At 44.9% G+C, this 22,498-nt stretch overlaps 1 protein-coding gene across 1 annotated transcript; it reads right to left on the reverse strand.

The window, feature by feature from the left end:
* Positions 1-8,570: 8,570 nt before the first annotated feature.
* Positions 8,571-9,174, reverse strand: LOC119296833 (putative ripening-related protein 7). Its single transcript, XM_037574886.1, has one exon. It carries the CDS (start codon positions 9,134-9,136, stop codon positions 8,696-8,698), a length of 441 nt encoding a protein of 146 aa, XP_037430783.1. The 5' UTR covers positions 9,137-9,174; the 3' UTR covers positions 8,571-8,695.
* Positions 9,175-22,498: the final 13,324 nt, after the last annotated feature.

Raw genomic sequence — 22,498 nt, forward strand, 5'->3', positions numbered from 1 at the left:
GAAACGATAATGCCTCCTCTAGTATTGGAGGGGAGAAATGGTGTAATGTTTCTGATGCGTCCCTTTCCTACGGATCTTAGACTCTCCTTCCTCTTACTTTTTGCTCATATAATTTAATTGGTGAAAAAAATCCTCCGTACAAAATCAAAAAAGAAAACAAACAATCCTACATGGATGGACATGAGGGGTCTCAGTAGAGTGCCAGAAGGAGGAAAAATTTATAATCAATGAACAGGAGGACAACTATAATTATTTCTCCTCGACCACAATTTGGGATTGAGATACTCCCTCCATTCCATAATATAGTGCGCCCGCGCTTCCCGAGGTTCAACTTTGACCATAAATTTAACCAACGAGACCAATTGCGGCGGGAGAAAAAAATCATATAATTGAAAACTTCTTTCAAATACAAATTTACTGATATAATTTTTGCTCCCGCCGCAATCGGTCTTGGTAGTTAAATTTACGGTCAAAGTTGAAGCACGTGGATAGAGGAAGCACTACATTGTGGAATGGAGGGAGTATAACATTCTGTTTTTGCTAATGCATGTCACATTCATAATGTTCTTAAAAGCTCCTTCTCTTAATTTTGGCTTATATATATACATGCATAACATCTTTAACTCCGTGATAAGGTTGTTCAATACCGGTTTTTAGTAAACCCATGAAACCAGTCGTAAGTAGCATCCACATTTCTTCATTAGTTCAAAAACTACAACCATCGAACCAAAATAAATGAAATACAATTCCAACACTCTGAACTCAGACAGACTCAAACCATATATAAGAACGAGCTTCCATATTGTCCGTAGATGCTCTTTACTTTTTTTTCCCTTCGGCCTACACACATACATGCACAACCTATTTTAAATTGTGCTAACAGTGTTCAATAACAGTTTCAAGTATACCCATGAAAAAGTCGAAAATTTAGTTCACCTTCCTTCATTAGATGCATATGGATTCATAATTCGAGAATTAAATTATTGAGATTTCACTAAACAAAGGAGCGTATTTACATTCCATTAAGTAAAATAACAAACAATTGTGTGCTTTGGATGCAGAGTCTACAGTGTAGTAAAGCTCTTCTTCTTCAAAAAAAAAGAAGATATGCGTTATTGTAAAGGATATTCAAAACATGTGGTTGACATTATCTACTTCATTTAACTCCTTGCATGCCGAATACTTCCGTCACACAACCTTGAGCTTCGTAAAGTAATACCACATGGTGTGTGCAAATAAAAGAACATATATGTAACCAAAAAGGAAAATTAAGTGGCACCAGGAAGACATATTTGGGTCTTATGTTCTCTCTACGGGAAATTTGTTAGCAGAAGATGCCTAGCTTCAAGCACGCTGAACATACATTGAAGAGTTTAGCATGGACTATACAGTACAAGAAATTATTTTCCTACACGGGATTGTCTTTGGACATGATACTTCCAAGTAGCACCCTTTACTTGGGTTTTTAGTTTTTTCCTTTGCCATTAATTACAGGGAAGAGTTTTTCTTTTCGATGAATTTATTGGTTAGTGGGCAGAGAAAGATTGAGCATCACTGTTACTGCAGTACAGGGGTATTCATCTCCCAGGTGTCAATCTTATGATAATGATAGTCACATCAGTTGTGACAATCTACATTTCCCTTACATGAATGATGAATGTGGCCTCATTCTCTTTTCCCTTTCCTAAATTATCACATCATGGCTGCGCTTAACTGTTGGGTTTTTATATATGTTGATATATGAGGAATTGAAGAAGATCAACTACCCACAACTACAAGTACTGGTCCATAATTACAACACATGTTCCACATGTATCGATAACAAGGCACTGAGGTTCCATCACCCCACTATGACTTACTATTGGGTCCCATGTTTCATCGCGCAGTAGGTGTGTGCTTAATTGATATGAAGACCTATACCAATAACTACGCACCTCTCTATCTACTAATACCCTAGTCCTAGCATGCAACAGCTCAAGATGCTCTTTCAAATTCTCATGTTTTTGGAGTTAGTTGTGAAGGGTAGGCCGGGAAGAGGAAGAATGAGAGGGTCCAAGAGTAGTATGAATGGGAACATTGAGGAAAACAAGAGCTTTCTAGATTTCCTCTCCTAAGGAAGTAGAGATCTAGTTGTATGTTTTTCCAATGCCTCCCATTCCTATTGTTCTTGGGTGCTCCTTCCCCTTCCTTATTGGCTTGCACATTTATCTTAAATAATAGGGGAACCAAAAATAGTCTATGTATAAATTTAGATGGCAAGACTTTGATAGTAGGCAAGGAAGAGGAAGAATAGAGGGTCTAAGAGTTGTAGGAATGAGATCGTGGAGAAAAGACAAGTGATTTGTTTCTTACCTCTTAACACTGGATGTGGAAATTTGGCTTCAATTTTTCGAAAAACCTCTCCTTCTTCTTCCTTCTACTTGCAACAGTGTAGAAATATTAGTGTTCATTTGGATCTTCATGCACTTGCTGTGATACTGATAGCATGCTTTTCTTTCCTTAGTGTGCCTGATCCAAACCTACGATGGTCGCATCACCTTAATGAGGTTTCTATCATATTACAGTGACATGAAATGTTACAATTTGACAGTATATACTCACATGCACAACAAGGCATAAGCATAACTGTGAGGTATAAAGATAGTCCATGGAACAGGCATATCAATAAAAAATAGTTTATAATAACATACTTATCTCTTTCTTTTATTATGGTGATATATATGACCAATATTTGGCCAGTCTGTGACGGGTTAATAACATTCTTCCTAACAAGAACAGTTGAAGTAGAGGGACTAGTGCATCATGGCTTGCACAAGTAACTACCAACGAAGACAATTTGGGACATGACACACATATCATGAACTACCAAGAAATGTAATTGTTTGATGGTCTGAACAAAGTTTGCATGTGTCTACATATGTCAAGTTTAATACCCCAGGCCATAGACACTATGTTTATTTGTAATACCTCATCAAGTCAAAAATTATCAGCTCTAAGGTATGAGAGTGATATTTACAGTCATTAGTTTGCTTTTATTGATAATGGCATTTCTAATATTCTTGTTGGTCTTCTTTATGAGCCTGCACAAACAATCTTTCAAATATTAACTGATACTGAAAATTTATATGGCAGAAAATATTGGTTTGCCATGAGAATTCATACAAAGGCAACTCTCCTTGTTGTAAACTATATATGAAGAAATACTTCTTGAGAAGCTACCAAAATAAAGTAAGCGAGAGCTGTCTTTCCCAAGTTTCATGTTTTATCAGTAGCACCGAATGACAACGATAGAAGAATGGAATACTTGACATTGTTCAGTCACATTTCTTGTGACTGAAATATTCATGGATCTAACGAAGGTGGTTGTATTGGATTATGACATGCTTATTCAATGTTGGTATAACGTTCTTGTGAAATCTTGATATGGGGACAAGGACACAAGGTAAATGGTGTTGTTGAATTTTATGATGTAAGACCGGCTCAAGTTAGGAATCTCCTGGGTAAGAAGAGGAAGTACGATCCTAAAGCATGTGTATGGATGTCTTGAGTGAATGTGATTAATTCGGAACATGGAGGGATCATTTAAAGTAGTTGAGAAATAGCTGGTGCATGCTCCTTACAAGTTGGTATAACTCTTCTTTATTTCTAGCACTACTGGATTATTCATATATGCCGGGTGTCGGGCTCTTCGTCGTGAGCCAAATCACAAACACTCGGAAAAGTAATAGACGCCGAGAGGAGCTCTCGGCAAAAGGCACAACTCGGCAAACACATGATATTGCCGAAAGTAGATCTCAGCAAAAAGGGAATACTCGTCAAAGACACAATTTACCGAGAGCCGGTCAGTTGCCGCACGGCAATGTCTGGCCACGTGGCACATCCGGCGCCGACTGACGGCACAGTGACTTCTTTGCCAAGAGTGCCTCTCGGTAAAGATCTGGCACTCGGCAAACTTTAGTCCCACCTTGCCAAGGGACAAGCAACAGGACCTGGCACTCGGCGTAGGGTGCGATTCCAGGGACTATCAAAACGGGTGTAAACCCACGAAACATGTCGGGTTGTATAATGTGCCCAGCAACAGCTCCACGGGATTGAAAAGACGCCCATCCCCGTCCCTAATAGGGTAAAAACCCACGGCGACGCGGGTTTCGGGGCCCCGTTGCCATCTTGAATTCCAGTAGTGTTGATACTCAGTCATAACAATTGATGGCTTAACCTCGATGCTCTGGTGTGGACGAAGAGGTGATGTCATCATTTGAAATTTTAGCTGACCCTCGAAGCAGTAGATTACGTCGAGGCTGATGCAGGGAATATATGTAAATTGATTCAGATATTATGATACTGTAGGTGTGTGATGTTTTATTTTACCGCTCATGTGCCATAACAAAATAAGCTGATTTTGACAATATGTCAACTGAAATCGTTGTGCTAACATTTTCAGGTTGAGTCTGACGGTCATTTCGCTAGGAATCTACAAGATCTACAATGGAATAGGTATGCTGGGTGAATGCAATTGGTATCTTGAAACTCTATTCGCTCACACTTAAGAAAGACGGATAAACTATCTATGTGATCACAGAAATCGATGGCTAATCTCCAGATGTGGCATCAGTGGTGCCAAGAGAATGCTTTCGACGAACGGTACATAAATTCGTTTCTAGCGTCGCTCAATGTTTGTGTTTTGTGGATAGAATGGTTAGGAAGTTGATTCGGCACTTTACGATTAATTAGAGTCGTACAAACAAACAGTTTTGTAACGCTAACCTGTTGTTTTCAGGATATGAAGGTATGCTCATGGCTCTGCCGTAGATGCCGAAGGGTTGAAAGATGATGCCCCCATAGCTTGGGTGGTGAAAGCAGGAGCGTGGATACTATGGTATGAAGAGCAGGCATCAGCTGGCCGTGAAGGAGTCCATCTGAGTCTACGGAGGAAATGTTATGGCAGGTTTACAGATGTAATGCAACAGTGTCTAGGTTAGCGCCCCAGACCGCGTAATGTTGAGCGTGCAGGTAAGGGTAAAATATGTGTACCATGCTTTTGGGCCTAATTAACCGGTATAACTACATTTCTAATCTCAGGGTGGTGAGGCAAGCGTTGAGGAGGGTTCTACAACGGCAGACGTGGGTAGGCCACTACAGCCAGCATTAGTCGGACCATCTGTTGTTGAATCCATTTAATTTGGATCAATGGTGGCACGAGGTGAATGCTCGACCTCAACTAGGGGACATGGCTAGGGATCATGTGGTCTCTGCAATGGATACTTTTTAAAAATGGTATGATATACTTTTTTAATATTGTGGTTAAGATGTGGTCACAGTGAGGACATCGATGTGTGCATCGTCGACTTACATTTGTGAGTTCAATGGGCAGTACCTTCCATCGCCACTCAGTAAGGTCGGACATACTAGCTAAAACGTCATCAGTTCATTCTTCGATTGAGGTCCAATCACACGTTGTGATGCCGACCTCTGCATTTTTTGTTTTGCTCAGATACTGCTGGATCAACTTCGGAAAAGAATTGCATGTGAGATTGTCATCATGATGGGTACAAGGGAGACCTGCCAATTTCATGTGCTTCGAGATCCTGGAGTGAGGCAGTGAACTTAGTTCGAATTTGTTGCGGGGCGGTCAGATCTTTTGACCCTGCTATGCGTGCGTTGGTTAATGGAAGTTCCGCCGCCCTCTGAGAGACTTTTGTGGAGCACCTCTGGATTTGGAATCCCTTCTGTGGGTACTTTAATGTGGACCACGGATTTGAATTTGTACTTCAGGCCTAAAAGACTTATTTTATGCTCGGCAGTTCGATCAGTACTTGTTTCGCGCTCGCACTGTGCCTCTTTTGATATTGCGAGCACCATGCCCACAGCAGCCTACAATTGATGTTAGAGCGAACACTATCAAATACAGGGAGGAGGTTGTAGGACTTATTCTACTGCCAAAGTGCCACCACAACCCCAACATCACTTACATGTGTAAAAAAAGACAACACATTGGACGAATAACTGAGTTGGCCACTGCGGTGATATCGATGGACAACACATTGGACGAATAACACCGTAAGATCGTGGGAAGTAACACAACAATGCAGACACATATGGATCCCGACACAACGTCTACTCCTAGCTACCTCTGCTTGAAGGACTCAAATGTTGCTCCATCTCCAGGCTTTCAAGCAGTTGGCTACGACGGTGTGCACTCCTTGGCACCGGGAATCGGCCTAGGATGTTGTGGAGGAGAGAGGAGCGGCGGGTGACGCTGTAGAGAGGAGGGGAGACGGCGGTGAGAGGAAGGTGCGAGCTGAATGTCGTGTGTCGAGGGGATGCAGCAGTGAGAAGCCGTGGCGGGGAGAGATGGAGGTGGAGACGCCGTAGCGGGGAGAGCTGACCGGGAAAATGATATGTGAGTGTGAGTGTTGTGTCGTTCGGTGTGTATGTATGTGTGTGTGTATTGAGAGAGAGAGAGGATTGCTGCTTTTTTAAGATAAGAAGAAAAGGAGCGGCCGCTTGCTGTTTTATTTAAGGAAAACAATTGTTTTCTATGAGAGAAATGCCACATACTTTTTTATATAGTGAAAAATATCACATATCCTAAAAATTATTTTTGAAGAATAATTACCAACAAGTATTTATAGACGAGCCTACAGTTTATTAAAATTAGGATGCAACTCACCCTACTAAAAAGCATGATGCTACCCCATCCGAATAAAAATGGACGCATTCTTGCATCTAGCGGTTAATCAATGAATATATATATTTATATGATCATTTTTATTTTCTATTTAATATGTATTTATATGTTCACCTTTGTAGATCAGACACAAAAACTGATGGCTCGGAAAATGTTGATTGACAAGTCACTACATTACTATGATGGTTCGGACTAAAAACTTATCGAGTTTTACACAATCGGAATGGATGCATACAAATAATTGTTCTTAAAAAATGATCCATTGTTAGAAAATAATCTATTGATAAAGGTCCCAAGACAATATTGTTGGAAGGAGCCAAAAATTCACCGAGTTTTATAAAATAATATAGGCATATGTATATGCAGCTAGGGGAAAAGCCTAAAACGTCCGTGGCAACACATGAGGGTTCTACTAGTAGATATAGAAGGCACCTGAAATTAAAAAGAAAATTTGAACATAGTACGGATGCAGACGCTCATACATATGTGCATACACTCATTCCTGTGAACACATGCACACACTGTACTTCTATGAGCACCTTCAGAAAACTGAGCCGGCACAACATCTTGAAATTGACTAAATTGCCACAGACGTCTTCATAGTTGACAGAAACGTCTCCTCCCACTGAATGCACATCACCGAAAGGCCGAAATAAATTCAGAAAAATGCGAGCACCAATGTCAAGTATAGAACTTGAACCCTGATCAGCAGGGAATACTACTGTCCTTCTAAACGTCCAACCACAGATTGATCCGCAACTGGAATTAAAAATTGATAACCAAAATTACAAGATGCACTCTCTGGCCTTCACAATTGTCATGAATCTCCCTCTTGCTATGACGCCTCAGTGTGGACATGATCTGCACCATCAGATCGCCTTGTGTATGTGTGCGCGCTCGTGTTCGTGATGGCAAACTACATGAGTTGGAGAATGTTGTGTGGGGGCTCTCATCACTTCAAAAACACCTTAGCATATGCATCGATTGAATTTCTGCCATGCTTTGTCACCTTGTTCACACATTTTCTTTGGGTGAAATGTATAATCACCTTTTACTAAATGCAATTAAACGGCTTTTTTTAAAACAAAAGGGTTGTCATCTACTCCCTCCGTTTTCAAATATAAGTCTTTTTAGATATCTAACAAGTGACTACATACGAAGCAAAATGAGTTAATCTACATTCTAAAATATGTCTACATACATCTATATGTTGTAGTCTATTTAAAATGTTTAAAAAGACTTTTATTTAAGAACGGAGGGAGTAGTGATCAACAGTACTACAGGCGCAATCGCTTTGCACTGCATGGTTGCCGACACTCAGCAGACGGGGCAGCACCGCGTCACCCCATCGTCAACTCCTCCTCGAATCATGATTTCACCCTGCTTCATTTATACGCGTCGGCCGACGGATTATTTTAAAAGATCCACCAGATATCGAGCTATCAGATCAGACACAAATCTAGCGCCGAGTCGTTTTTCACTTTTGCAGCACATGGTATATGCCGTGTTACATAACTTTTTTTGTAACAGAGGTTATGTTGCAGAAAATATTTTGTAACAAAAATTGTGTTGTAGATTTTATTTTTGCAACCGAGCTTATCTTGCAGGCTTTTTTACAACAGACGTTATGTTGCAAAAAAAAATTGTGTGCACCGTCGAGTTGCCACTACAACATTGCATATGTTTTAGAAACAATGGACCATATTGCAAAATCTTGGGATTTACGGTGTGCGGGACTGGTCAGACATGTGGTATTACAGGGCTCCACGAAGGGAGTAGTTTATTACAGGGCTCCATGGAGGGAGTAGTTTATTACATTATTATTCAGCTATACGTAGTACCTACTCTGCTCCGAAGACGGCCGGGCAAAGAGTAACAACGCTGAGACATTAAAGGACTGAGGCATACCCCAGCTGCAAATACAGACTTGAAAGCAAATAACTCGATCCACCGATGGACTGACACCATGGATGCATGCATGCATGCATGTTTAAGTGTCCGTTTGAGTTAGGCTTCGTCCGGCACGTCGGACCATTTGATGTCCACCTGCCCGACACTGGGGTCAAGATTGAAGTTCTTCCAGATATGCATCGACGCGCCGACCTCGTTGTCGCAGCCGGCGCACTCGTCGACGACCCTGGCGCTTATGTGAAGGTTGGCGTCGTCGGCGATGCGGATCAACTTGCCGCACCGGGCCCCGTCGGCGTACCACTCCGATGAGAGCGACACCACGAACTCATCGTCGCTGTGGAACTGACCGTCGCACGACGACGGCCCGCCGCCCGGCTCCCCTTGCTGGAAGCCGTTCACTGTCATTATCGCCGGGACATTCTGTCGAAGTTCAAACTTGCCTTCCCTAACAGTGGGCCGCCCAGAAACGGAGCACGTCAACTGCAAAAAAACAACAACAATGGCAAAAACCACTGCGACCTTGGTGGTGCCTGCCATGGCGGGGATTGAGCTCTTTTCCTGTGTGCTTGTTTATCAGCTAGCTTGCCCTCTGTCTGTGTGTGCTTTGCTGGTTCGAGGAGTTTATATAGGCTCGATCTGCAGCCAGGAGACAAAGCGGGGACGTACTTACGGATGTGCATGCCGCCCTCGTGTGTCCCGTCTAAGAATCCTGTCTACGCCTGCAGACAAAGCAAAGCTGCTGGCCCGATGTCACCAGTTTCTACAACCGGAAATTCTATTCCATACAGCTCTTACAACCCAGATTCTAATACTCACTCTGTAAACAAATGTAAGATGTTCACATAGTACTCACCCCATTTCATATATAATACAGCTCTTGTAACCGGCGCATTAGTCTGACTATAAAAATTGTGGTGATACAAAAGCTTGTGCACGCTTCCATATATTCATTCGAAGTGTGTGTTTCAACCAAAATTTGAAAAACAATGACTATGCAAGTAAGTCAGTAGAAAATAGCGTATACGATCTAATGTCCAGTTATGTGACTTCCAGTTAGGCTTTCCTTTAGTTTTATATGGAAATTCAGTATTATTTTTATTGCTCTTGTTTCTTCTGAATAAAATCATCCGGTGGTGATATGTACTTTAGTTCATGTTAGTGTGTGGCATTCGTAACTACACACAGATGGGCATGAACTATCTAAGGGTCCGTTTGGTTTGGCTTCTAAGCATAATCTAGACCAAAGGTCGCCTGCTCAGAGTAGATTTTGGAAAGCTGGAGAGTCATCGTAGTGCATTTTCGACAGCTTGGTAACACCAACTTCCCTGGTTGCGAGAGCAACTTCTAAGAAAAAATACCCACCTTGCCACTCACTTATGGATTCGATCCTACTCCCCGCAGCGTCCGCATCAAACATAACCGTTTTCGCTTTTCCCCCGTTGAACGAGCACGAGCAGGGGATGGGGTTTCATGCCACTAGCCCTCCGCCACCGCAATGACCTTCCACGTGGCCGCCTCATGTGAATGGAATCCTTCGCGTGACACCAAAATGACAATTCTGTGCTCTGAGCATCGATGCGATCACCATATGATAATTTACTAGATAACATTTAATTTTCTTGGCCCACCTTTCTTTCTATGAGGGCTGAAGGAGGAGAGAGGGAGAAGGTCGGTTTTCTTTCTTCCCACAAAGAAAGAAAGGCCCCGGGAAGTTTAGGGTTTCCCTGCCTCCTATTTGTGCCGCTGCCAATTTTCCTCATCTCTTATAGCCTTAGGACCATGGAGGCGCGGTGGATCCAGACCCTTGCCCGCGGCATGTCATGCTTTGTTTATAGGCGTTTCTTTTTTGCCTGTTTAGGGTTTGTGACCTTCTCGGGAAGGCGAGGCGACAACGACTTCCTGAAGATGGAATAAGGTTCTCCGCGCATAGCCCACACCCCGGCGGTGTATCCCGCATCGTTGGAGGGCGTGCGAAGGTGTGTCTTCGATGGATCTCACGGGATTTGATCAGTTCTTGTCTTCGGTGGATGCCGCTTTCGTTAATCTACATTCATGTGTCTATAAGTTGGATCCTTTCAATCTATGCTTTTCTTCATTAGCGGCTGTTGTTGTGCTAGCGTACTTGTCCTTTGAGACCTTAACACGACGACTTCCCGACTGTCTGCTACAAAAAGGTTTGCCCGGCTCCGACGAGGAAGGGGCGATGATGGCCGCTCCAGTGCTTGTAGTCGTCGCTAGGTGGTCTACGGACAACGATGTAATTTTGTTTACTTCTTGTGTTTTTTCTATAGACATGATGTTTGATGAATAGACCAAAAGTTTTCATGCAAAAAAAAAAGAAGATGATTGGTTGGGCTTTGTTCTTTTTGAAGTTTGTATTAATACACTGCCTGTTGTCTAGGTGCGTTGTTTTGAGGCAAAGAAATGATCAATGCAATTTTTCCCTTTTAAAAAATAATAGGCAATTAAATGCAGTAGTTTAAGGCTCTCATGGCATGCAACCAACCTTAGGACAAATCACATAATAAAGGGATTCTTGCCCAGTGATATACAGGAGGACCATTCAGCTCATGTCATTGTCTATTGCACAGTTCTTTTATAAAAAGAAACACTTCTATAAGCAAACGACAAATAGCTTATTTGTCATTTTATTTCTTTGTTTTAGAATTATCCAATTCCAATCTGTATATTATATTTTGTGTCTTTGCATGCTGTAGATTTGAATTTGTAGGTCTAGGAAAAGAAGGCACCTGGAATCACAAATGTATCACTATTATAGATTAGCCCTATGTCAACTGGCTTCCACATACATATGGTCACCTTACCACTAGTGGTGTGCTTCCACTGATGAGTGTATTGATGCTCATTAGCAGAGTTTCACTTTAGGTCAGACGAGGTATCCTTTAATGGTGGGCTTATGGCTGCCGGATATAGTAGAGCACCGACCATATGTCGTTTTCGTTCATTCCATTTATAGTTTCTTTGAACTGGCGGACAAACTACTTCCCACCCATTAGAGGAGACTCCATCATGTTGAGGGGCATTCTAGTGTCAATCATGATGCGGTGGGAGGCATAAGTTGTTGTTTCCCCATGATTAGAATAAGAGGCAAGCCATGAAGAGACACCACACCCTCATGCGCACACATACACATATTTTTTTTCTTTTTCAAAAAGGAAGATTCCCGGCCTCTGCATCAGAACAATGCATACGGCTAAATTAATTAATAAGTAAATAGGTTCAACACAAGTCTTGATGTCTCAAACAAAAGAACAAAAATTGCTCACAAAGAGCAGAAAAAGTAAAAGTAAAAGTCACAACCGGCTGGCATAAAAATTGCCTATCATATTACATAACCGCCATCCAAACCGATTGAAAATAGCATGTGCTACCATCTCCCATCGGATAGATCTAGTAACCATACGCTCTCTGGCCTCCGTCGGAGTAAGTAGTGACCACATACGGATCAACGCAGTGGCTCGGAAGTTAACCTGCAAGAAATGAATATTTATTGTTCTGTTAAAGACCAAATCATTTTGCAGTTCCAAACTGCCCATAATAAAGCACATACTCCTACACGAATGTGTCTCGCTGTTTCGAAATCTATCCCGTCAAGCCACGTCCCAAATAACGTGCTGATAGTATTCAGAGGAGTAATGTTAAAGGCTATATGAACCGTCCACCATAAAATTTTTGCCAACGTGCAGTCAAGAAAGAGGTGTTTGATGGATTCATCCCGATCACAAAAACTACATCTTGTAGATCCTGTCTAGTTGCGTTTTGCCAAGTTGTCCTTAGTTAAAATGACTAGTTTATGTACAAACCACATAAATACTTTAACTTTCAAAGGTACTTTGACTTTCCAAACATGTTTCGAACTAGGAATAGAGCTAGAATTGATAACATCTAGATACATGGATTTAACCGTAAACTCTCCATTCCTAGTTAGCTTCCGGCACAACTAATCGGGCCGTTGAGAAAGCTAAACATCCATCAGTCTACTCACAAGATGGAGCCAGGCTTCCCAACGGTTTCCGGCTAGCGTCCTCCTGAAGTGAATATTGAGAGGAATGGACTGAAGTATTGTCGCAACGTAAGCGTCTCTTCATTGAACAATACTATAAAGTGAAGGATATTGAAGCGCGAGGGGTGTTTCCCCTAGCCATGTATCCCTCCAGAATCTCGTAGGGGTACCATTTCTGACTATGAACTTTGTCCTGTTGGAAAAAAAACTGATTTAACTCTTATCAGTCCTTCCCAAAAAGGCGATTCCGTCGGCCTCACTGTCACCTGGGACAAAGTTTTGGAATGAAGGTACTTATTATGCAGAATCTGCACACATACACACATAATTTTCTTGAAAGCTATTTTAAATGATACCATGGTTTACTAAGTACCATATGTACAATGCTGTGAAACAATAGTGGCCAAAATGACATTTGAAAGACCATATCACATCATGATCTTAATGTCTTTGACATTCTACTTCTATCGGTTTGTGGTGTAGTTGTTGTGTGAGTATAGAAGGGTTGTTTTATTTTATTTACTTTAATAAAAAACTTCTTTTAGAATAACCATGTCAGTATTTTAATTCCTCAAAGTCTGTGTCACCCATTTCGCTTCAACCTATTCGATCAGAGATTGATTCAGAGAATTTAGACACCACTTGTGTTGCATGATTTGGAGGGACATGAAACGTCTAAGCTTAGAGCATCAGTACCAAATTCACCAGGCAAATGGGAGCATCTGTCTTGAGAAGCAACAAGAAACAACGGAAACTATTTTGGCGGGTGTGGTCCACCTCAATGTTCTACTGTACCACCGACTCATCTGCCAGACCGTGAGGTGTCTGGCAACCTTTGCGGGTGACTCCGGTCCAAGGCTTGCGAAGCAAATGTATAAAGGAAGTAATCGGTTTTGCAAAAACAAAAAAATACAGAAACTAAAATGGCATAGAGGAATGGGAGTAGTGCTCTCTTTATTAATGAATCTCGTCAACTATATGTACAATAGTTATCTCCTCTTTATATAGGCCAAATGTAGCAAGGAAATGCTCATTAAAGCTAGAGTAGAAGTGTAAGGTGGGTGAGGTCAGACCTCCCAGCAAGATCACTTGGTTATCTTGACATTGAGGAAGGATAGTCCTGAGCTCCAAACATGCCCATTAAAAGATGAACAAGAGTCACTAGATGCTTTGAAAAATAGATCTGTCCCACCACCGCCTTGCGCTAGAGCTGTCGCATGTGCCGTAGCTTAGCATCACCGATGGTGCCTTGCAGCACCCGTACCCATTGCACTCCGCGACATAGAAGGCACGCATGAGCTTCCCTAAAAAGGAGGTATGCATGAGCTTTGTTGCATCGATCCAGTGATTGATTACTTAAACCCAAACTAACTTGTTAACAACAAAGTTTGAGAGCAATACACAATCTGGACAATATCCAATCTTGGTGGCAAGTTCCGCTTTCTCTTACCGAGATGTTGGGGGATTTAAGTGGCAAACCATGGAATTTGATGCCCGTTGTTTCATTGAAAAGTGACCGGTGTGTGTTCTTGGTAGCTGGTTGCGGCAATGGATGATGGAAACCTTGATTTCCCCAACTCAAAGACATATCAGTGCTCGGTAATCGGCACAGATCTGGCCGTTGCTGTCTCTTCCATGGACAACCACATATAAGGAACTCAACAAAGAGAGAAATACAAAAATAAAAATAAAAATAAAAAATATTAGAAAAATGCTTTGTCGAGTGTTACATATATGGATCTCAGCGAGGGGAGAGAAAAAGTAAAAATAATTAAAATGCTTTGCCTAATATTACGTATATAGATCTCCACAAAGAGGGAAAACACTAACGCTTCAAGGCTTTGCCTAATTCTTCTTGTGATGTACTAGTACTCGGCAAAAAGCCAACGTCATCAAGCTTTACGTCAACCGCGGCGACCCCAGCACATGTGTACAGGCCTTGGCCTATTGTGTATTTTGTCAAGTTCTTTTTCGCATATACTAGGTGATCAAGCTATGTATATAGGGTAGAGTCATAGGCCTAACCTAGACACACTCCCCTAAGACTCCATCCTAAAATCAGAAGCATTCGAGGGATAGCATTATCCATTCGACTGCCAGGCATTTCACCCGGAAGATTCAAAGTCACTCGACCACGACAATTATCAATCGACGGACAGAATATCTAAAGTCACTTTGCACGACAACGATTGGACATTTTCTTCATAGACTTAATAGGCATTTATGTCATTTAATTGCTAGCGTTACTAGTAACGCCCCCCTCTTGATATACCTTAAAGCCCTTGTAACGTGGGCTGGCTGGGGTCTAGGCGCACTCTATATAAGCCACCCCCGTTCAATGGCACAAGGGTTCGCACCCCCTGTAAACACACACATTTATAATCCAGTCGACCGCCTCCGGGCACTGAGACGTAGGGCTATTACTTCCTTCGCGAAGGGTCTGAACTCGTAAAACTCGTGTGTACAACTTCGCCATAGCTAGGATCGTGCCTCCTCATACCTACCTCCATTCTACTGTCAGTCTTAGATCCACGACACTGGGTGAAGTGCATGTTTTGGCAAGTTCATTCTTTTGCGGAGCATTTTTTTGCTTGCACTTGGCAAACAACTCGGTACTGAGCAACGTTGTGGCTTGCGATAGTGCTATTTCTGTGACATCCTAAGGACACAGAGCACCTTGCGGGCACTCACACCCCTACCTGCAACCCTCCTTCTAGCACGGACACAAGCATCCGCGTCCACACCAAGATCATTTATATAAGGCACTAGGGATTACCAATTCATAATTGGAGTTAATTACAACAGGCATTTCCCAATCTGGACAATCTTCGTACATCTCCCTCCTACTTTGTCACCCTGGCTATTCTCATCATGCCACGTCCAATCCCGTCTCTTCCTCCAACCGCCGCCTTCCCCAGGTCTTCTCCCTTCAGATCCCGTCTCTCCCCTCCGCCGCCCCCTGCGCGGGCAGCCGGGGGGCCCCAACCATAGCGACGGTCACTCCCCATCCCATCCCTCCCCTCCGCCTCCGCTGGAGGAAGCCGCTGGCCTAAGCCCGAACGGCTGACGGTGGTGGCAGAGGAGCCTCTCCTTCTCGCGCGCAGACGAGTGGAAGTTCACCCCAGATCCGGGCCTCCATGGCGTTGGCTCGTTCCCGGCGACGGATGACTAGTAGTGGAGCTGCTGCATCTGGCCGCGGCGCTACGACACCTCGGATCGGCGGCGGCGTGGAGGGTTTTGGCGGGCTGGTCAGCTGCGGGCATGGTTGACCCTCTGGTTAGATTTGATCTGGCCAGAGTGGCTTGCTGGATCCGCGGCGGCAGAGATCGGTGGTGGTCCATGCGCACGATGCAAGACGAAGGTTCGTCGAGCGGATCCGGGTGAAACCCTCATTCTTGGCTTGTTGCCAAGACCGGCGACAACGGAACTCTTTCGTGTCATTACCTTCTTGAAGGCATCGCCATGGAGAAGCTACAGACCATCGACCCAGTATCGGTCGGCTCCTATGGTGTCCTCATCCCCCACTGTTCGCTGGCGCAAGCGTTCCGGTCGGTCGTGGCTCCAGCGGTGGGAGATACACGCGGTGGCCTGCCAGTCGGCCACCTCACAAGTCACGGCAATCGAGCCCGACGAAACTCTCTACGGCTTGTTCGATCTGTCGACTGGCTCCGTCACCACCGCATCCGAGTGCGACAGCAGCGATCCCGCGGCAGAAGTCTTGATGGTCAACGGACCACCTAGTCCTCCTGGCTTCCCCCGCGACGACGGTGGGGATGGCGGCAGCGATCCTCGCGCGTTCATGAGGAGTACCGCCCCGAGCCACTTTCTTTGTAGCGGAGGGAAGAACTTCGCCGCCGCAATATGGATGCACTTGATACTCCTATCGTTGGAGAAACCCCCGAGGCCCGGGCCTTGGAGGAAGCGCACCTGGCCAACTTGGTTGAGCGCACTCGACTGGAGAACCTGCAGCATGCACTCGACGAGCGTGCTCGGCAGTGGATCCCTGAATCCAGTCGACGACAGCTTTTTCCGCCTCAAACTCAGGTATACCGCACCCCGATTCAGAATCTCACAGCTGCAGCCCGAATAGCAGAGTCAATCCAGCCTTCCCAGTCGGAGGCCGGAAGAGGTTTGATGCAGATCCGGGCCTTGCTCCGAGCAGCTGGAGAGCAGAACACGGCAGTGTCTCAGTCGCGGAATAGGATTAATAGCAGGTCTGTGATAGTAGATACGGTACAGTCGGCCCACAGCCCAAGATCGCCCCGCAGCGTGAAGGACGTGGGCACAGGCAAGATCAGTACAGAAACAACGAGCAATAGGATCACCGCCTCGGCCACGATGACCGTCGTCGAGTGCCCACACCTCCTCCGTGGAGTGGTTCATATGTGCCTCGGCGGCATGATGACAGACGCCCTCACAGCGGCGAGCGAAGAATACCAGTCGACCCAAGGGAGCCAGACTTTGATGCGAGATCAATTCTCGTTGAAGGTCTGGTTGACAGGAACAGAGCACACAGAGAAGGCCATGACAGAGATTATCCGATTGGCAGCAGAGTGCATGTTTTAGGTCCCGAGTGTTTCAGCAGAGCCATCAGGGCCGCAGTGATTCCTCCCAATTTCAGGTTGGTGACTGGAGTCAGCAAATTTACGGGTGAGTCTAAGTCTGATACTTGGCTTCAGGACTACCAAGTGGCTATACAAATTGGTGGTGGCAATGATGAAGTCGCCATGAAGCACCTTCCTCTGATGTTGGAAGGCACCCGAAAGTATATTCGGTTGGGAGGAACTCGCCCGAGTGTTTGTTAGGACTTCTGAAGGTACTTGCAAGCGACCAACAGGGTTGACTGAATTGCAGAGTTGTGTGCAAAAACCGAATGAAACCCTGAGAGACTATATTCAGAGATGGATCACGTTACATCATACAGTGGAGAATGTGTCAGATCACCAAGCAGTTTGTGCCTTCAAGGAAGGCATTAAGTATCAGGAGTTGAATCTGAAGTTCGGTCGGACAGGAGATATGTCCCTGACTCGGATGATGGAGATTGCCACCAAATACGCTAACGATGAAGAAGTAGACCGACTCCGGAGTGGCGAGCATAAAACAGTCGCCCAGGACACCGGTGGGGGTACTTCCAATCGAAAACAGAAGAATAAGGCCGAGCCAGCTGCTCCTGGTGAGGCTTTAGTTGTGGCTCAAGGAAAGTTCAAGGGAAAGCCCAAAGGGCCCTGGAACCCCAAGAAAGTGAAAGATCAAGACGGAAATGATGTGTTGGATTTACCATGCCACATTCACACCAAGAAAGATGAAGAGGGTAATCTGATTTATCCTAAGCACACCACTCGACGGTGTCGACTCCTGATCCAGCAGTTCTGAGAGAAACAACCCAAGGAGAAGGAAAAAGAGTCAGACAAGAGTGAGGATAAGGAAGAGGATGATGACGGTTTTCCCAACGTCAACTCCACTCTAATGATTTTTGCTGATGTTGAGAGCAAAAGTCGATTGAAAGTTATCAACAGAGAAGTGAACATGGTTGCTCCGGCAACACCAAGATATTTGAAGTGGTCCCAGACTGCCATCACGTTCGACCAGCCTGACCATTCAGCACGTATAGCCACCCCTGGAAGGCAAGCGTTGGTGGTCGACCCAGTTGTTGAAGGCACTCGACTGACTAAAGTGTTGATGGATGGTGGTAGTGGCCTGAATATCCTTTATGCTGAAACCTTGAAGGGAATGGGGATTCCGATGTCCAAGCTCAGCGAAAGTAATATGAGTTTCCATGGCGTTATACCTGGCAAGAAGGCTGAACCACTAGGCCAGATCGCCCTTGATGTGGTTTTCGGTGATTCCAAGAATTACTGCAAGGAAAAATTGACATTTGAAGTAGTGGATTTCCAGAGTGCTTATCATGCTATTCTGGGTAGGCTTGCCTATGCACGTTTCATGGCTCGATCATGTTACGTGTACCTCAAATTGAAAATGCCTAGTCCCAGAGGAGTGATCACTATCACTGGCAATCGACAGAAGGCAGAAGAGTGCTTTCAAAAGGGCTCGAAAATCGCCGGTGCACAAATGGCAACAGTCGAAATGCAAGAGTACCAGAAAAATGCAGATCCGAGTGATTTGCTGCGCTCCAAGAAGCCTGCCACAGATTCTGCATTTCAGTCGTCCGTTGAAACTAAGCTGATTCATATTCACCCGACCGATCCCAATGCTGCTCCTACTCATATCTCAACCTCACTCGACAGCAAATAGGAAGAAGCACTCATCTAGTTCCTCCATGAGAACTGGGACATCTTTGCATGGAAATCTTCCGACATGCCAGGTGTAACCAGGGGACTGGCTGAGCATCGTTTGTGAGTCGACCCGAAAGTAAAACCAGTCAAGGAACATCTTCGACGGTCCGCCGTACAGAAGAGGAAAGCTATTGGTGAGGAAGTGGCTCGGCTCTTGGCAGCTGAGTTCATCCGAGAGATTTACCACTCCAAGTGGCTTGCCAGTGTTGTTATGGTCCCCAAGAAGGACGACTCACTTCGCATGTGCATTGACTTCAAGCATATCAATCGGGCCTGCCCGAAAGATCATTTTCCTCTCCCCCGCATCGATCAGATTGTTGACTCGACTGCAGGGTGTGAGCGTTTGTCTTTCCTAGACGCCTATTCCGGGTACCATCAGATCCGACTGTATGGACCCGATTAGATAAAAACTGCCTTCATCACACCATTCGGGTGTTTTTGTTATGTCACCATGTCATTCGGCCTCAAGAACGCTGGAGCTACATTCATGAGGATGATTTAGAAGTGTCTGCTCACTCAAATCAGTCGGAATGTAGAAGCATACATGGATGACATTGTGGTCAAGTCTCGTAAAGGTTCCGACCTGCTGACTGACCTTGCTGAAACCTTTGCCAATCTGAGAAGATATGATAACAAGCTTAACCCATCAAAGTGCACATTCGGAGTTCCTGGCGGAAAGTTACCCGGCTTCCTCGTTTCCGAACGAGGGATCGACGCGAACCCAGAGAAAGTTGGTGCCAAACTCCGGATGACACGCCCCGTGCGTGTGCATGATGTCCAGAAGCTTCCTGGTTGTTTGGCCGCCTTGAGTCGATTCATTTCTCGCCTCGGTGAAAAGGCATTGCCTCTTTACCGACCGATGAAGAAATCAGACAAGTTCGAGTGGAGCCCTGAAGGTGACGCAGCGTTTGCAGAACTCAAAGCCCTGCTTTCCACCAAGTCGGTGCTTGTTTGCCCAATCAGCAAAGAGCCTTTACTGCTTTATATTGTAGCCACTAGACAAGTTGTCAGTATAGTACTCACGGTCGAGTAGGAAGAACAGGGAAAAGCCTATAAAGTTCAGCGCCCAGTATACTATGTTTCTGAAGTTCTGACTCCATCCAAGCAAATATATTCACATTATCAGAAGCTTGTCTATGGGATTTACATGACCACGAAGAAGGTTGCACATTATTTCTCTGATCACTCCATTACAATCGTCAGCGACGCACCATTGTCAGAAATTCTGGACAACAGAGATGCAATCGGTCGAGTGGCAAAGTGGGCGATTGAACTCCTTCCCTTGGATATCAAGTTTGAGGCAAAGAAAGCTATCAAGTCCCAAGCAATAGCAGATTTCCTCGCTGAGTGGATCGAACAGCAATTGCCGACTCATATTTTCACTCGGACCATTAGACCATGTTCTTTGATAGATCTAAGATGTTGAATGGTTCTGGTGCGGGGGTAGTGTTGGTATCCCCCCGAGGCGACAAGCTCCGCTACGTTCTCTAGATTCATTTTGATTCCTCCAACAATGAAGCTGAATATGAGGCACTTTTGTACAGGTTGAGTATGGCCATTTCACTCGGCGTCCGTTGCCTCATGGTCTACGGCGATTCAGATTTGGTGGTGAATCAAGTAATGAAGGAGTGGGACGTCAGAAGCCTGGCTATGACTGGCTATTGTAATGTAGTAAGAAAGTTTGAGAAGAAGTTTCAGGGTTTAGAGCTCCATCAAATACCCCGACTGAAAAATCAAGCAGCGGATGATTTGGCGAAGATAGGTTCCAAGAGAGAAACCATTACCAGTAATGTGTTTTTGGAACATATTCATACACCTTCAGTCCAGAAAGATCCTTTCACTGAAGAGCCCCCACAACCAAAGAGCGCCACTGATCCGACTGAAGTCGAGGTCCCGGCCGTGGTCGACTTGATCATCGAGGTTTTGGTCATCACTTCCGACTGGACAGTGCTGTACATCGCGTACATCCTTAGGAAGGAACTCCCGGAGGACGGAGAAGAGGCCCTACAGATCGTCCGCCGCTCCAAAGCTTTTACTGTGATAAGAGGGCAGATGTTCAGAGAAAGTGTAACTGGAGTCAACCAAAAATGCATACCACCAGAAGAAGGTCGAATGATCCTCAACGACATCCACTCGGGGACATGTGGTCACCACACGTCCTCTCGGACCACTGTGGCCAAAGCATACCGAGGAGGATTTTATTGGCCACGGGAAAATGAGATGGCACAAGAAATAGTCGACATATGTGAAGTTTGTCAGTTTTATTCCAACATGTCTCACAAGCCTGTGTCAGCCCTGAAGACCATTCCACTCGTCTGGCCCTTCGCTGTTTGGGGTTTGGACATGGTTGGACCTCTGAGAACGGGTAGGAGCGGCTTCACTCATGTACTCGTGGCAGTCAACAAGTTCACCAAATGGATTGAAGCCAAACCTATCAAAAGTCTTGAAGCCAGTACTATGGTCAGTTTCATCAGAGAGTTAACATTCAGATATGGTGTTCCAAACAGCATCATCACTGACAATGGGTCGAACTTCGATTCTGATGAGTTCAGAGCATTCTGCGCTTCCCAAGGCACTCAAGTCGACTATGCTTCAGTCGCCCATCCCCAGTCGAATGGACAAGCTGAAAGAGCAAACGGGTTGATTCTCAAAGGACTGAAACCCCGACTGATGCGTGATCTCAAGCACGCGGCAGGCGTCTGGGTCAATGATCTTCCATCAGTGCTTTGGGGTTTGAGGACAACTCCTAATCAGTCGACTGGCCGAACTCCATTCTTCTTGGTCTATGGAGCTGAAGCTGTACTTCCGAGTGACTTGCTTCACAATGCACCCAGAGTCGAGCTTTTCTCAGAAGATGAAGCAGGGCAGGCTCGGCAAGATGCAATTGATCTCCTGGAAGAGGAAAGAGAGATGGCCTTGATCCGGTCAACCATTTATCAGCAAGACCTGCGTCGATTCCACGCCAGAAATGTGAGGGGTCGAGCATTTCAGGAAGGAGACTTGGTTCGAGTGGATCATCATAAGCCACCCAAAATGACCCCTACTCTGGAAGGTCCCTTCATCATCACCAGAGTGTTCTAGAATGGAGCATGCCACTTATACAATGTCAAGCACAAGAAAGACAAGCCACGCGCTTGGAATGCGGAGCTGCTCCGCCCCTTTTACACTTAAGCATTCAGACTGTTGAGATGTAATAAGAGATACCCTTTAGTTTGATTATCAAAGACACAGTTTTACAGTCTCTTAAATGATTGTTGTTCCTTTTTATATGTTCTAAATCCCCCAGTGGGTGCCTTAGATGCGAATCCGCTTCGCCTAAGTTTGAAAAATCCTACCGAGTGGTGAGCAAGCCTCTCACTCGGAGGCTTAGCTGCGAATCCGTTTCGCCTAAGTTCAGAAAAATCCTACCGAGTGGTGAGAAACCCTCTCACTTGGGGGCTTAGCTGCAGTCCAGTACTCGCCTAAGTTTAAAAAATCCTACTGAGTGGTGAGAAACCCTCTCACTCGGGGGCTTAGCCGCAGCCCATTACTCGCCTAAATTTAAAAAATCCTACCGAGTGGTGAGCAACCCTCTCACTCGGG

Source organism: Triticum dicoccoides, chromosome 5A, assembly GCF_002162155.2.
Source record: "Triticum dicoccoides isolate Atlit2015 ecotype Zavitan chromosome 5A, WEW_v2.0, whole genome shotgun sequence".
In the NCBI taxonomy this organism is placed as follows: Eukaryota; Viridiplantae; Streptophyta; class Magnoliopsida; order Poales; family Poaceae; genus Triticum; species Triticum dicoccoides.